Source organism: Sciurus carolinensis, chromosome 1, assembly GCF_902686445.1.
Source record: "Sciurus carolinensis chromosome 1, mSciCar1.2, whole genome shotgun sequence".
Classification (NCBI taxonomy): Eukaryota; Metazoa; Chordata; class Mammalia; order Rodentia; family Sciuridae; genus Sciurus; species Sciurus carolinensis.
Window position 1 is genome coordinate 174,741,064 of NC_062213.1, and position 15,791 is coordinate 174,756,854.

Below are 15,791 nucleotides of genomic sequence, written 5' to 3' on the forward strand. Positions count from 1 at the left end.
TCCCCAGCCCTGTAACTTTTTGTATCTATAGAAAATAGAATCATACAAAAACTCCTGTAGTTCCTTTACCTAGATTCACTTCTTCTTCTTCTTCTTCTTATTATTATTATTATTGGTGCTGGGGGATTTGAACCCAGGGTCTCATGCATGCCAAGCAAGTACTTCACCACTTAGCCATAGCCACAGCCCTTAATTTTTTGAGGGGGAGGTTACTGGGGATTGAACTCAGGGGTACTCAACACTGAACCACACCCCAGTTCTATTTTGTATTTTATTTAGAGACCGGGTCTCACGGAGTTTCATGGCACTTTGCTTTTGCTGAAGATGGCTTTGAGCTCTTTTTTTTTTTTTTTTCCTGTACACCATCCAAAGTTCCTTCATTCTTCTATCCCCCCACCCCCCCCCATTATGTATCATCATCCACTTATCAGAGAAAACATTTGGCCTTGGCCTATTTCATTTAGCATGATATTTTCCAGCTTCATCCATTTACCAGCAAATGCCATAATTTTATTCTTCTTTATGGCTGAGTAATATTCCATTGTGTATATATACCACAGTTTCTTTATCCATTCATCAATTGAAGGGCATCTCAGTTGGTTCCACAATCTAGCTATTGTGAAATGAGCTGCTATGAACATTGATGTGGCTGCATCACTGTAGTATGCTCTTTTTAAGTCCTTTGAGTATAAACCGAGGAGTGGGAGAGCTGGGTCAAATGGTGGGTCATTCCAAGCTTTCTGAGGAATCTCCATACTGCTTTCTAGAGTGGCTGCACCAATTTGCAACTCCACCAGCAATGTATGAGTGTGCCTTTTTCCCCACATGGCTTTGAACTCTCTTGATCCTCCTGTCTCAGCCTCCTGAGCTGCTGGGATAATTATTAATATTTTGCTATGTTGCTTTTTTGTCTTTTCTTTCTTTTTTTCTTGTGTTGGGGATTGAACCTAGGGGCTTGTGCACACTAGGCTTTGCTTACCACTGAGTTAATTCAGTAAAATAATTTCATATCAGACCCATTAAATTTTCCCCATTTGTCTCCCCAATTTTTTTTGACTCACAATCCAAGTTTTCATTTATTTCATTTTGATGGTTATGTTGGTAAATTTTTTTAAAAGCTAGACTATTCCCTACATTGTCTGTTCTCTATAACATTAATATGTTGAAAAATAACATCCAGTTGTCTTCTAGGTATTCTATATTTTAGATGTTCTTCCAACTAGGCCCCACCCCCTACAGTTTCCACCACCTCCCAATAATGCCATGAGCTATGAACCTACCAATGGATTAATCCATTGATGAGCCCTAATGATCCAATCACTTCCCAGAAGGCCTGTCTGTGAATATTGCTGCATCAAGGACCAAGCCTTCAACACATTAGCCTTTGGCTAAGGGATATTTCAGATCCAAACCATAACAGATTCTCATTTTTCTAGTTTTATCCTCAGTTATATGAGATACTTTTATACTCTTCATTTTAGAACACTTCAAAGTGAACTCATTTTAACAATTTAAATTTTAAAACTTGGATCCAGACTTTTTAGCTCCAAATCTGAAGCACCTTACCATTTTCCTATACCATTCTTTAGATACTGGATTTGGAGATACTGTTGTATTATCAGATGAATTTAAAAGTGAAGGAGGCGGCTAGGTGCTGTGGTGTATGCCTGAAATCCCAGTGGTTTGGAAGGCTGAGGCAGGAGCATTGCAAGTTCAAAGCCAACCTCAGCATCTTGACAAGGCTTTTGTCTCAAAATAAAAAATTTAAAAGGCTGGGAATGTGGCTTAGTGGTTAAGCGCCCCCTGGGTTTAATTCATGATACCAAAAAAAAAAAAAAAAAAAAAATCAAGGAGGACCAGCCACAGTGGTATGACCTATAATCCCAGTGACTCTGGAGGTTGCGACAGGAGGTTCCCAAGATTAATGTCAGACTCAGCAATTTAGCAAGAACCGGTTTCAAAATACAAAATAAAAAGGACTGGGGATGTAACTCAGTGGTAAAGTACCCCTGGTATCAATTCCTAGTACCATAAAAATAATAAAATAAATGTCAAGGAGGGCTGCAGATGTAACTCTGTGGTAAAAGTATGTGCGTATTAGAAGGTATGCAAGCAAAAAAAATTTTGATGATTGCTGAAAAAAAAAAAAGTACGTGCTTAGCAGACATGAAGTCCTGGGTTTAATCCCCTCCCCCCAAAGAGTCGTTTTCTAACTTTGGTGATTTTCATATATTCATCTGTTCATTTTTAATTGTGCTAAAATACACATAACATAAAATTTGCCATCTTAACCTTTTTTCTTCCTTTCTTTTTTCTTTTTGGTACTGGAACTTGAACCCAGAACCTCATACATGCTATGCAAGTACTCTACTACTGAGCTTCATCCCCAGCCCTTTTGTTTTGTTTTTGAGACAGGATCTTGCTAAGTTGCCTAAGCTGGCCTTGAACTTGCAGTCTTCCTCTTCAGCTTCTTGAATAGCTGGAATTATAGGCCTGTACCACCATATTCAGCTGAACCATTTTTAAGTGTAGAGTTTGGTAGTATTAAGTATACCATTGTTATGCAAGCAGTCTCCAGAACTCCCCATTCTTCTCTCTCTCCATCTCTTGGCAACCACCATTACTGTCTGTGTAATTTCAACTAAGCACTTTGTCTAAGTGGAGTTATACAGTATTTGTCCTTCTTTGATTGCCTTTTTTGACTTAGCAAAAATGTCCTCAAAATTCATCCATATTGTAGCATGTGTCAGAGTTCACCACCTTTTAAAGGCTAAATGATATTCTGTTATATCACATTTCATTTATCCATTTATCTGTTAGTAAATATTTGTGATGCTTCTACCTTTTAGCTATTGTGAATAATGCTGCCATGAATGTAGGTGTACAGATTTTATAGTACTTTTCTCTGTAACTCCTTCCCCCAATCTCTTCTACCCAAAAGAAATAGAAGAAAAAAAAAAATGAAGAAAGAAAGAAAGACAGGTGCTCTACTCTGTCAGAAAACATGTGGATAAACAAATGATTCACTGGTACATAGAAAGTATGTTAGAAGATCATTAACATTGTCATCATTGTTTTCATTGGGCCCTTACAACATTGTGTCAAACCTTCTAAGCACTATAAGCTAATGGTAGATTCAATATAGATTCTGGTCTCTGGTTGTTGTTTTTTTTTGTTGGTTGGTTGGTTGGTTGGTACGTACCAGCGATTGAACTCAGGGTGCTTAACCAGTGAGCCATATCCCTAGCCCTCTCCCCACTTTTTATGTTTTATTTTGAGACAGGATCTCACTAAGTCCTTAGGCCCTTGCTAAATTGCTGAGGTTGGCTTTGAATTTGAGATCCTCCTGCCTCAGCTCCCCAAGTTGCTGGGTGTACAGGTGTGGCCACAGTCCCAAGATCCAGGTGCTTTTAATAACCTAGTAAGATGATGTTTTTGTACACAACTTTGTGATGGGTGTTATATTAGTGTTATGAAGGTAGTCCAGAAGTGTTATAACAAAAGAAACCATAAAAAGTTCCTAGAGAGTCAAAGAAGGCTTCCGAGCCGGTATATATGAGTGTGACCTTGAAAGATAGGTAGAATTTGAGGGAGCCTAGAGGAAAAGAGAAAGTGGGCCAGGTGGTACACTCCTGTAATTGCCTATTATGTTAGCTACTCTAGAGGAAAGGAGGGAAAGAAAACTATATGCAGATGAAGTACAAAATGAAATGAATTATGAACAAATTCAACATCTTTTCTTATTTAAAGACTAGGCTTTTTTTTCTGATTAGTATGAAATACAGATTGCTTATTCCAGAATTTTACATGCTTTCAGTATCAAACTTTCTTAGAAATGAACATTTTGTTAAAAACTCAGTGTCAGTTTTCAAATGATGGAAGAAAAAAATAAGAGTGACTTTCAGATGGAGAGCCCTTATTAAAACACAGATGTCTTCTGTATATAGAGGTGGAAAAATACTGTGGGGGCAAGTTCTTTGTGTACAAATGTTTCTTTTAACTTATCCATGCAAGATCTGAAAAGAAAAGCCACTTCTCTTTCATCAATCACGAGGTCTGTGACAACAGAATCATTGATGTATTGAGAAGACAGTTGAGTTCCAGATCTCACAAAGTGATCTAGAAGTACTTTCTTTCTTTCTTTCTTTCTTTTTTTTTTTTTTTTTGTGGTGCCAGGATTGAACCCAGAGCTTGGTCTGATACATGCTAGGCATCTGCTGTACCACTTAGCCACATCCCTAGTTCCTGTCTCGTTTTTTTTCTGATCAGGGCTTCTTTGGCTCTGAGTGTTTTCTCTTCTTCTGTGGCCACTCTCAAACATTGTTGCTTTTAGTTCTAAGATAAGCTATGATGTCTGTCCTGTTTTAATAGATACCTTAAACTTCTGGGGCTGTTATCAGTACAGTTACTCAAGGTTAAATAGTTTAGTAGTAGTAGATTTTCATATTTTCTACTGGAATTCCTACTTGGTTAAGCATATAACATACTGAAATAATACTCCTTTTTTTTTTTTTTTTTTTTTTTTTTTTTTTGGTAGTATTGGGGACTGAACCCAGGGTCTTGTGCATGTAAGGCAAGCACTCTACCAACTGAGCTATCTTCCCAGCCCTGAAGTAATACTCCTAAAGTTCATAGAATGATAACTTTTGCATCACAAGTCCCTGTTGTATAAGATATGAAATGAAATTTTTTAAAAAACAGAGTACTAGTAAAGATGTATTTAGGGCTTTATGATTTTTCTGCTGCCTTATTCATAATTCCTTAGCAGGAAACTCATCTCAGTGAATAATTGAACTGGTGGTCTCATTTTGTTACTATCAAGATCACATTTAGAAGGTGAAAATATTAATATTCTTTCAAGTAAAGTATTATGGTTTTAAAATTGTTTTAGTTGTTGATGGACCTTCGTTTTATTTATTGATTGATTATATGTGGTGCTGAGAATTGAACCCAGTGACTCATGCATGCTAGGCAAGCACTCTACCACTGAGCCACAACCCCAGACCAGCTTTTAAGATCTGTGAAGTGTGCATTGAAAATAATATTTATACATGTTAGATAGATCGAATTCACTAGAGAGTAAATGCTTTTGGAAATAGAATTTCATCTGTGCACATGGATAATAGTTGATTAGTATGGTCTGTGTTTGTTGTGTCTAACTTCAGTTTGTTTACACATGATTATAGGTGCTTTGGGTTAAGTTACTACAATATTATCTCTAAAGGCTTCAGTGACTTCTTTCTATTTTTAGTATGCAATGCTTTTTTTGTTTTACTTCTCTTTTTTCCTTCGAGGGCTAGAAATTGAACTCAGGGCCTTGTGCATGCTAGGCAGTTGCTCTACCACTGAGCTACACTCCAAGTCCCTGCTTTTATCTTATAGGTATATTTTATGGTGCTTGGGGAGACTGGAAGTACGTGAATTTAGTGTCTAATAAAGATAGCTTTATAGTTCATTAAGTATTATATAAAACTCACCCATGCATCCTTCTGATTATGCTGAAAATTCTACTGACGTGACTTTTTCCTATTGGCATCCTGACTTGGGTCACCAATAAAGAACTCACCTTAAAAATTCTTCTATCTTTTTTTTTTTTAAGGTATTAAAAATACATAATTTCTTTTTCCTTTTTTCTTTCTTTTTATTTTGGGGAGTGTGGGGACTGGGGATTGAACCCAGGATATTCAACCACTGAGCTACATCCCAAATCCTTTTTTATTTTTTGAGATAGGGTCTCACTAAATTGCTGAGGCTGGCCTTGGGCTTGTGATCCTCCTGCCTCAGTCTCCTGAGTTGCTGGGATTATAGGCTTGTGCCACTGCACCTGGCAAGACATGGTTTCTTGGGGTATCATTAAGTGTTTTTCTGTTAATAACTCAGAATGGAACAATTTTGGTCTTGGATGGAATAATTCATCTATATTAATGGAAGTGAGACTTTAGTGTAATCAGCCATTTTATCTAAACTGATAGTAAAACAATTTTCATGCTGCCCTTGACCCTCTTTTCTTCCTCTGTTTAATTTCGTAGGTGCGCCACCGAGCTTCTGGTCAAGTGATGGCACTTAAGATGAACACATTAAGCAGTAACCGGGCAAATATGCTGAAAGAAGTACAGCTCATGAATAGACTTTCCCACCCCAACATTCTTAGGTAATGGCTTTTCCTTCCTTCGGGGGATCATTGAGAAACCTGAAACATTATTGGAAGCTTGCTAGAACAACACTGATAGCTAAAAAGAGAAAATCAGGATATATATAGCTGAATCTTTCTTGGTGGAGTTGAACTGTCCTCTAGGTCTTTTTCTCCCTGTTAAGATTTAATTTCCTGGTAATTAACAGCATTTAGGAGGGCAACTTCTTCTGTCTCTGAAGTTGCTTTATTCTCATTAGAACATTAGTGGTAGCTCATGAGAGAAGTTGTTTCCTATTGCTATTTGTAACTTATCAAAGAGAAAAAAATTGTCTTTATGTAGTTAATTTTCCTGATTACTTTATGAGGAACTGTAATTAAATCTGTGAATGAAAATAAAAACAAAATTGCGCCCTCAAGCTTTCCACCCTAAACTTTTAGCACTCACTCAAAAAGACATAGCTTGTAATTTTTAAAAAATATTTATTTATTTTTTTAGTTGTCATTGAACCTTTATTTATTCATATGCGGTGATGAGAATTGACCCAGTGCCTCACCCATGCTGGGCAAGTGCTCTACCATTGAGCTACAACCCCAGCCCACAGTTTGTCTTTGAGAATTATTTTTATATATAAGATTATATGATTACTTATTACTTTCTGGTAATCACTATCTGAATATTCCTCTTGATTTTAAAATTTTAAAATTTCCAAATGAGACCAAATAAGACAATTTAATTGAATATATATTTAATTAGAGCTTATGAGTAAGATGCTTTGGAATATTAAAAGTGCTATTCTTGGGCTGGGGAGATAGCTCAGCTGGTAGAGTGTTTGTCTTGCAAGCACAAGGCCCTGAGTTCGATCCCCAGTACTGCAAAAAAAAAAAAAAAAAAAAAAAAAGTGCTATTCTCAGGGGCTGGAGTTGTGGCTCAGTGGTCGAACACTTGCCTGGAATGTGCAAGGCCCTGGGTTCAATACTTAGCATCACGAATAAATAAATAAAATAAGATCCATTGACAACTAAAAAAAATGTTTTTTTGAAAGTGCTATTTTTTAGGGTCATTTATTGCTAATTTTTATATATCTGTTGGACTAGAGAAAAATCATGTAGCTTACATGTATGGCTTACGTGTTTGGTCGGTGATACTAAGTTATGGAATTAAATTATGCTGTTTACTTGAAACTTTCTGTCTTTATATAAAAGCATTAGCTCCTTAGTCTATTATAAGAAATAAGTGCCAGGTGTGGTGGCACACACATGTAATTCCAGTAGCTCAGAGGCTGAGGCAGGAGGATACCAAGTTCAAGGTCAGTCCTAGCAGTTTAGCAAGACCCCAAGCAACTTAGCAAGACCCTGTCTCAAAAAAATAAAAAGATCTAGGGATATGACTCATTGGTAAGGGCCCCTAGATTCAATCCCTGGCATTAAAAAAAGAAAGAAAGAAAGAAAAAGAAAAAACAAACTAAGCATGACTATAATCTAGTCTGAGTTCTTAGAATTTGTATTTCCTAAATGCTTTTTTTTTTTTTTTTCGGTACTGGGGATCAAACTCAGGGCCTTGTACTTATGAGGCAAGCACTCTACCAGCTGAGCTATCTCCCCAGTCCTCCTAATTGCTTTTTAATTGTCTTAGCAACTTATTAACATTTTACTTATAATTAAGTTTTTCTAGCTATTTGTTAATATATCTCTTAGTCTGTTTTCAAACTATAAGTTCACTTCTGTTGACACAAAAATATGAACCAGTTTTCCCCTAAAGTGAGATATTAGAGTGAAACTGGGAAGAACCCATCCCTTTGGAATCCTGCAATTTTCACAGATGCACCTTTTTAGAAGCTGGTCCTTGGAGGGAGGTTGATGAGACTTCTGTTCCCCTCTTGGCTTCATCTAGCCAGAGCAGCTCCACTTTTTCTCTGATTCGTTTTTTGGGTTTTTTTTTTTTTTGGGAGGGGGTGCAGGTATTGGGGATTAAACCAAAGGGTGCTTTACCCCTGAGGTACATCTCCAGCCCTTTTTATTATTTACTTTGAGACAGGGTCTTGCTAAGTTGCTGATGGTAGGCTCAGATTTTCCTATCCTCCTGTCTCAACCTCCCAGGTAGTTGGAATTACAGGTGTATGCCACAGCACTGGCCTTTTAGTCTGTTTTATGTTGAACTTCTGTGTAAGAGTTTGAAGAAAGGGTTTCCTGCTTTAAAAAAAAAAAAAAAAAAAAAAAAAGGAGGAAGGAAGGAAGAAAGAAGAAGTAGTTGAAAATATCTGTGTTAGTGATCTGGCAAGTCTACTTGGGAAAGAAGGCTATCTGTTTGACCTGCCAGATGGTGGGCATCTAATACTCTGGCCATGCCTTCATCCTCTGCTGCCAGAGCTATTATGTGCCCAGCAGGAGAGAGTGAGCCAAACTTTTGCAGTTTCTTCTCTTTTTCTTGACCCTCATTCCCTACTTTCCTTTTTCTTATTATCTTCCTCCCTCCTAAGATTTTATTTGGAAGAAAAAGAGTGGGATTGGTAAAGTCATAAAAGTAGTAGGAATGTAAATTTTGCACATATGTATGCATTTTTTATACACAGATACAGTTAAAAATGGTTGTTTTGTTTTCAGTTGCTTTAAGTTATCAGTTAAAAAAAAAAAAAAGAACAAAGTACTTTGTTGAATGCAGAGACTGATGGATCAGACCTCCTGTGAATAAGGTTGTTTATGCCAGGAAGTCTTGTGCTCAGGATCTGTAACCCAATTCCATGCCCTGCTCACTTCCATTCCCCAATGGCCTTTCTGAGGATCTGCACCAGGATTTGTTCTCATACCTCTTTGTTGTTCTTCATGCCATGGGAAATTTAATATTTCTTTTAGACTCCTTGTTCACATTCTCTTGCTTATTTTTATTTTGGGGCCACACTCTGATCTAATTTTGTTAAAAAAAATTTTAGCTTTTCTTCAGAAATCCATTTGCAACAATGTGATCACCATTTTGTTCAAATGGAGATTATACCCTTCAATTCACCAAATATTTACTTGGAACTACCCAGTCTAGCTCTGTGCTAGGTAATATGATGAATACAAAAAGCATAGGCCTATTGTCTTCCAGTCTCCTTAGGAAGCAAACTATGCATGTAAGACACAGGTGTGGCTAGGAGTGTTGCTCAGTGGTAGTGTGCCTTCCTATCATGCAAAAGGCCCTGGGTTCCATCTTCAGCACCAAAAAGAAGAAAAAGATTAAAATGAACAGAATAGCATTAGCTAGTGCCATGAGGATATGGCAGGATATTTTTTCAGGCTCAGTTATTAAGATAGACATCTTTCCAGTTACCTATCCTGAAAAATCCCAGTCATCTTTAGTATGCCTTTTGTTCCTTCTAGTAAGAAGCTAAGCCTTGATTCTATATCTTCAGACTTTTGCATTTGTTCGTTCTTTTATGTATCTGCTGTAGTTCAGCCCTCTTCACTTTTACTTGGAGTAAATTATTTCCCTCATCTATAGAATCCCCTGCCCCCTTTAAACTCTTGATACACAGCCCTAATTGTATAGTTTATTTCCTTTCTTCAGTACTGGGGATTGAACCCAGGGGAACTCTACCACTGAGCTACATCCCCAGCCCTTTTTTATTTTTTTCATTTTGAGACAGGGTCTGAGTAAGTTGCTGAGGCTGGCCTTGAGCTTATGGTCCTTCTGCCTTAGCCTCCTGAGTCACTGGGATTATAAGTATGTGCCACCGCACCTGGTATAGTAACTGATGAGCTTCTTAAAATATATTGTATTAGGAGTGTGTGTGTGTGTGTGTGTGTGTGTGTGTGTGTGTGTTTCAGAATAAATAGTGTTTTAAAATGATGGGTTGAAGTTGATCTTCCTGATTTTAACATTGTAATCTTAGTAACTAGGTAAGGGAGTCTCATGAGAATGGGAGCTTTCAAAGCATTTTTTGTAACACTAGCATATTGGTAAGGGGTTCTTAACATTTTTTTTTCTCTTCACTGTGCTAAGGTAGACATTCCAATGACTTAGAACTTGAGTCTTAAGTTCTAATTTCATAGAGGCAGAAAAATTTTGTAAAAAAAAATATGAAATAAGCTTTAGTAATATTTATGTAATTGTGGGTAGTGAGTGAAGTATCACAACTCAGAAATGAGATGGTTTTTAATATAAAAATGGTTTCAATTTTTTGAATACCATTTGGAGATTATTATTGATCAATTCTGTCCTACCTCCATTTTTTTCCCATTCATACTTTAGTAAATAAAACGACCATTCATCTATTACCTAGGCCAAAAAACTAAGTCATCCTTTTTTAAAAAAATGTATTTCTAGTTGTAGATAAACACAATACCTTTATTTATTAATTTTTATGTGATGTGAGGATCAAACCCAGTGTCTCACATGTGCTAGGTGAGCGCTCTGCCACAGAGCTACAACTCCAGCCCCAGCCCCCTAAGTCATCCTTAATGTCTTTCTCTTACACACCATTTCAAACCATCTAGTTCATCATTATCTTCAAAATATGTTCTGATGTGGCTCAGTGGTCAAGTGCCCCTGAGTTCAATCCCTAGTACCCCCTGACCAAAAAAAAAAAAAAAAAAAAAAAAAAAAAATGCGGAATCTGACTACATCTTAACTACCTCCACATCTTTTACCCTAGGCCAGCCCCCCAATTGATCTTCTGGTTTCTCCTTACCCCACAATAACCAGATTGAATTTTAAAAAGGTAAATTAGATCATGTCATCTCCTTGAATTTCCTTCTGTATTTTTTTTTTTTTTTTTTTTTGGTGATCCTTAAAATCCAAACTTTGATCTACAAGACCTTAAATGATTTGGCCTACCTACCTGTGATCTTATTTCCCATCATTCCTTCCTTTTCTTACACCGTTCTAACCACCATGACTAGCCTTCTTGTTTATCCAACACACTGAGTTTTTCCCACTTCGTTCTTCCCTTTTTCCAGAATTCCTTTATACGAAAATAAAAAATAAAAAGGGCTGGGGATCTAGCTCAGTGGTATAATGCTCCTGGGTTTGATTCCCAGCACCACAAACAAAACAAAACGAACAGAAATGCTTCCTACTAGAAGCATCTGACATAACAGAAGATGAGAGGGGAATGCCATAATGAAAAGAGGGAGCTGAGGTGAAAAACTGCATACAAAGTGATGAGGCTTGTGAAACTTCTAGTCTTCTTCCTCCCAGGCATGCAGGAATTATCGACATCCTATCTTCATTCCTACCACCTGCCAGGAAATTGGTGAATATTTTTCCTGGAGAAAATGAATAGCTTCAAAGAAAAGGAAGACAGTTTTTAAAAAAATTTTTAGTTGTAGATGGACATCGTACCTTCCTTTATTTTATTTATTTATTTGTATGTGGCGCTGAGGATCAAACCTACTGCCTCACAGGTGCTAGGCAAGCACTCCACCAGTGAGCTACAAGCCCAGCTCAAGGAAGACAATTTTTAAAAGTAAAAATTAAATAACAAGCCAGACTGATGGTGCATGCCTATAATCCCAGCAATTCAGGAGGCTGAGGCAGGAGGATTGCAAGTCCAAAGCCAGCCTTAGCAGCTTAGTGAGGACTTTTTAAACAAATTATATTATTTTGCTGTCTCAAAATACAAATAAAAAAGACTGGAGTTGTGGCTCGGTGGTAAAGCACCCTTGGGTTCAATCCCTGGTACAAAACAAAACAAACAAAAAAAACCCCACCTTGTTATCTCTTAGGAGTTTAGAGATTATACTGCATTCTTGAAACAAGAATGGAATACTATAAAATATGGATAGAGAACCACAAAAATTACTGTTCTTTTTTTTAATATTTATTTTAGTTGTAGATGGACACAATACCTTTATTTATTTATTTTTATGTGGTGCTGAGGATCGAACCCAGTGCCTCACACCTGCCAGGCAAGTGCTCTATCACTAAGCCACAACCCCAGCCCCAAAATTACTGTTCTTAAAAATTAAAAATATGACTGGGTATGGTGGTGCATTCCTGTGATCCTAGTGACTTAGGAGGCTAGACAGGGGGGTTACAAGTTTGAGATCAGCCTCAGCAACTTGGTGAGACCCTGTCTCAAAATAAAAAATTAAAAGGACTGGGGATGTAGCTCAGTGGTAGAATGCATCTGGGAATTTATTCTGAATTTATTTACTTATTTAGCACCAAATAAATAAATGAAAATATAATGAAACCATTTCAATACAATGTTGAGATTAAAATTGAAGTAGTCCTCTGTTAAGGGAAAAATAAAAGATGGAAAATAAGAGAAGTGATAAGAAAATGAAAAGATCAACCTAGAAAGTCTATTATTTTTATTAATAAGAGAACATATTCTAAAACCAATGGGCATGAATTTCCAGACTTTCAGATTGAAAGGGTCCACTAAGTGCCCAACACAATAAATGAAAAAATACCCATCCCAGGGCATATCATTATGAAATTTTAGAATATGGATAATAAGAGAAAGATTCTAGAGAAATAAATCTAGATTCCACACAAGAGTTGAAAAATCTGTGGCATTATACCTCAATATCGGCTGTCAAAGTAGACCAATAAAACAGTGCTTTCTGAGAGAAAATAATTTCTTGCTTAGAATTGTGTGTGCCTGCAAATGTGTGTAGTGCCGCCTAAGGATTGAACCCGAGTCCTTGCATGTGCCGAGCAAGCATTTGTCCTGTAAGGTACACCTCCAGCCTCCTATTCAAAATTCTGTGTCCAGCCCAGACTACCAATCAAACATGATTGGTAGTTTTAATAAAGACATTTTTAGACAGGGTCTCAAAACATTTGCTTCTCATGTGCCTCTTTCTCACAAAGCTACTGGAAGATGTGTTCTATCAAAACAAAGTGGTAAATAAAACGGCAAAGTAAAAAGTAAAAAATGAAGTCATGAGTTTTAGAAAGGAGAATAAGCAGGTAACCAAGAAGTCTCCTATGTAACAGTCTATAGAATAGGTAGTCCAAATTGGCATAGAAGAATTATGGACTTCGGGAGAAATACTGGGGAGATGAGGGGGTTGAAGAAAGAAGTTAGAGATTTCATGATATGTTTGGCAGGGTAGAAATTCATATTCAGAATAATTTTACAGTTCCATTGGAGACTTTGGGAAAAATTAATGGTAACTAAGCAAATGAAAAGTGAGGCAAAAAAATTGTAAAGGAAATAAAATATAATATAGTATTTGACCTAGTAGTGATTATAGTCACAATCATGTAAATTCTGAGTCTTGATTTTTCCTCCCTAAATATTTATCTTACCCAAATTTGTCTTATAACAACATTGAAACAGAAATAGTTTGCTACAACCTCAGCTTATACACTGGCAAATCATAGATAAGGTCAGAAATAGCAGTTTAAGTATGTTAACCAAATGTGTAAAGGTAAATAGAAGAAACAGTGTCTTCTGAAAAAAAAATTAAAAGTGGTTCTTTTTGTGGATAGGATTCATTGTGGTTGGGGCAGTGTAGGGCCTGCTAATTTCCATTACATGCCTATTTGAAGCTATGGAGGCATGTAACTGGTGAAAATTGTTAGGAAGCTATTGAAATAATTCAGATAGAGTTGATGATGGCTGGGACCATGTGATACCAATGGATGTAGAATAGTAGTTGGATTCTGTATGAGTGTGTGTGTGTGTGTTTGTGTGTATGTGTTTGGTACTAGGAATTAAACCCAGGGACACTTACCACTAAGCCATATCCCCAGCCCTTTTTATTTTTTATTTTGAAGCAGGGTCTCAATAAATTGCTTAGGACTTCACTAAGTTACTAAGACTGACCTCAAATTGTGATCCTCCTGCCTCAGCCTCCTGAGTCACTGGGATTATAGGTTATGCATCACCACAACCCAGTGGGTTCTGTTTATTTTTGAAAGAGGCAGTGGGTTTTCCTAGTGGATTTGGGTGTGGGATATTAGCACAAGGGAAGGAGGAATCAAGAATAACTTTTACTTAGATTTTTCTGTGAACAATGGGAAGAAATGAATTGCCAGTAATTGTACTGGGGAAAACCATGGAGACAGGTTTTGAGAATGGGAGATCAGGAAGTATCAAGTTGGCAGTTGGATAAACAAATCTGTAATTCAGAGGAGAGGTTCAGGATGGTTTGCCTATTAATAATTAGGGGACCTTGGACAAATTGTGTAACCACTATAAACTTAATTTTCTCATCTCTAAATTAGTATTACCATACTAGCTTGATGGGAGGATTAAGTGAAATAATGAATTTATCCTAGTGCAATCTGGGCACAGTGGTTCATGCCCATAATTTCAGCAATGTGGGAGACAAATGCAAGAAGATCACAAGTTCAAGGTCAGCCTGAGCAATTTAGCAAAACCCTGTCTTAAAATAAAAAGGGCTGTGGATATAGCTCAGTCAGTGGTAAAATGCCCCTAGATTCAATCCCTAGGACCAAAAAAACAAATTTATCCCTCTTCAAATCTTAAGTATTATTTTTATTTATTTATTATTATTACTGTTATAATAATCTGATACATCATATTGAAGCTGTAAAGCCTTAAGCTTTTATCTTTTGGTGGTTTTTGTTTTTGACCCTGGGAAGTGACCTTGGAGGTACTTTACCACGGATCTACATCCCCCAACCCCTTTTTATTTTTTATTTTGAGGTAAGGTCTTGCTAAATTGCTGAGTCTGGCCTCCAACCTGTGTTCCTCCTGCCTCAGGCTCCTGAATTACTGGGTTTACAGGCATGTACTACCACACCTGACTGTAAAGCTTTAAGTTCCAAACAGGACTTTGTCATTTGCTACTTGTGTACCCTTTGGCAAGTCACTTAATCTGTCTTCATTTTCTTTATCTGTAAAGTAGAAATTACAATAGTACTTATTTTGTAGTTTTTATGAGGATTAAATGAGGTAATCCCTGTAAAAGTTTGTGTCTGACACATCTTTAAGTACTCAGTAAATGTTCCTTACATCACCATCATTCTTTATGAACTTGAAGAAGGGGCCATAATGTTTATTTTTATAGACCCCTCTTAATCACCTTTGCCAGGCACTGTGCTTAGTATATTTGAGAAGCAATTGAAAAAAAAAAAAAAAAAAAATGGGAATGTAGCTCAGTAATGGAGTACTTGTCCAGTATGTGTGAGCTTTTGGGTTCAATCTCCAGCACTGCAAGGAGAAAAAACAAATTTAAGTGCTCTGCATTTTAATAGAGTAACATCTTTCACATAATAATTGCTTGATATATGCTTGTTAGATTAAATTAAATTATTCTTTTCTTAGTACATTAGGAGAGGGAGAAGAAATAGATCATTGTCAGAATGTTATTTCAGAACTATGCACACATAAATTGAAGTCTGTATTTATATGTATGTATTTTTTGTGTGTGTGAGTTTATGAGTAATCTTAGAATACAGGATAAATTTGGAATGGAGGAAGAAGCTTTTTCAGGACTTGGACACAATTTATTTATTTATTTATTTTGGTTACAGGAATTGAACCCAGGGTTGATTTACCACTGAGTCATATCCCAGCCTTTTAAAATATTTTATTTAGATACAGGGTCTTACCGAGTTACTTAGGGCCTCAATAAGTTGTTGAGGCTGGGTTTTGAACTACTGACTCTCCTGCCTCAGCCTGTCGAGCCACTGGGATTACAGGCGTGAGCACCTGGTTCTGGGGACACAATTTATTTAAAAAAAATTTTTTTTTCC

General features: G+C 36.8%; 1 protein-coding gene across 3 annotated transcripts in view; it reads left to right on the forward strand.

Annotated features, from left to right (window-relative positions):
- The window catches only part of Tesk2 (testis associated actin remodelling kinase 2), a 133,564-nt gene that overhangs the window by 59,295 nt on the left and 58,478 nt on the right, over positions 1-15,791 (forward strand). For all 3 annotated transcript variants that reach the window (XM_047539829.1, XM_047539839.1, XM_047539848.1), the window contains exon 3: positions 6,030-6,151. In XM_047539829.1, coding sequence (XP_047395785.1) covers positions 6,030-6,151 — 122 coding nt within the window. The remainder of the gene's footprint in view (positions 1-6,029; positions 6,152-15,791) is intronic.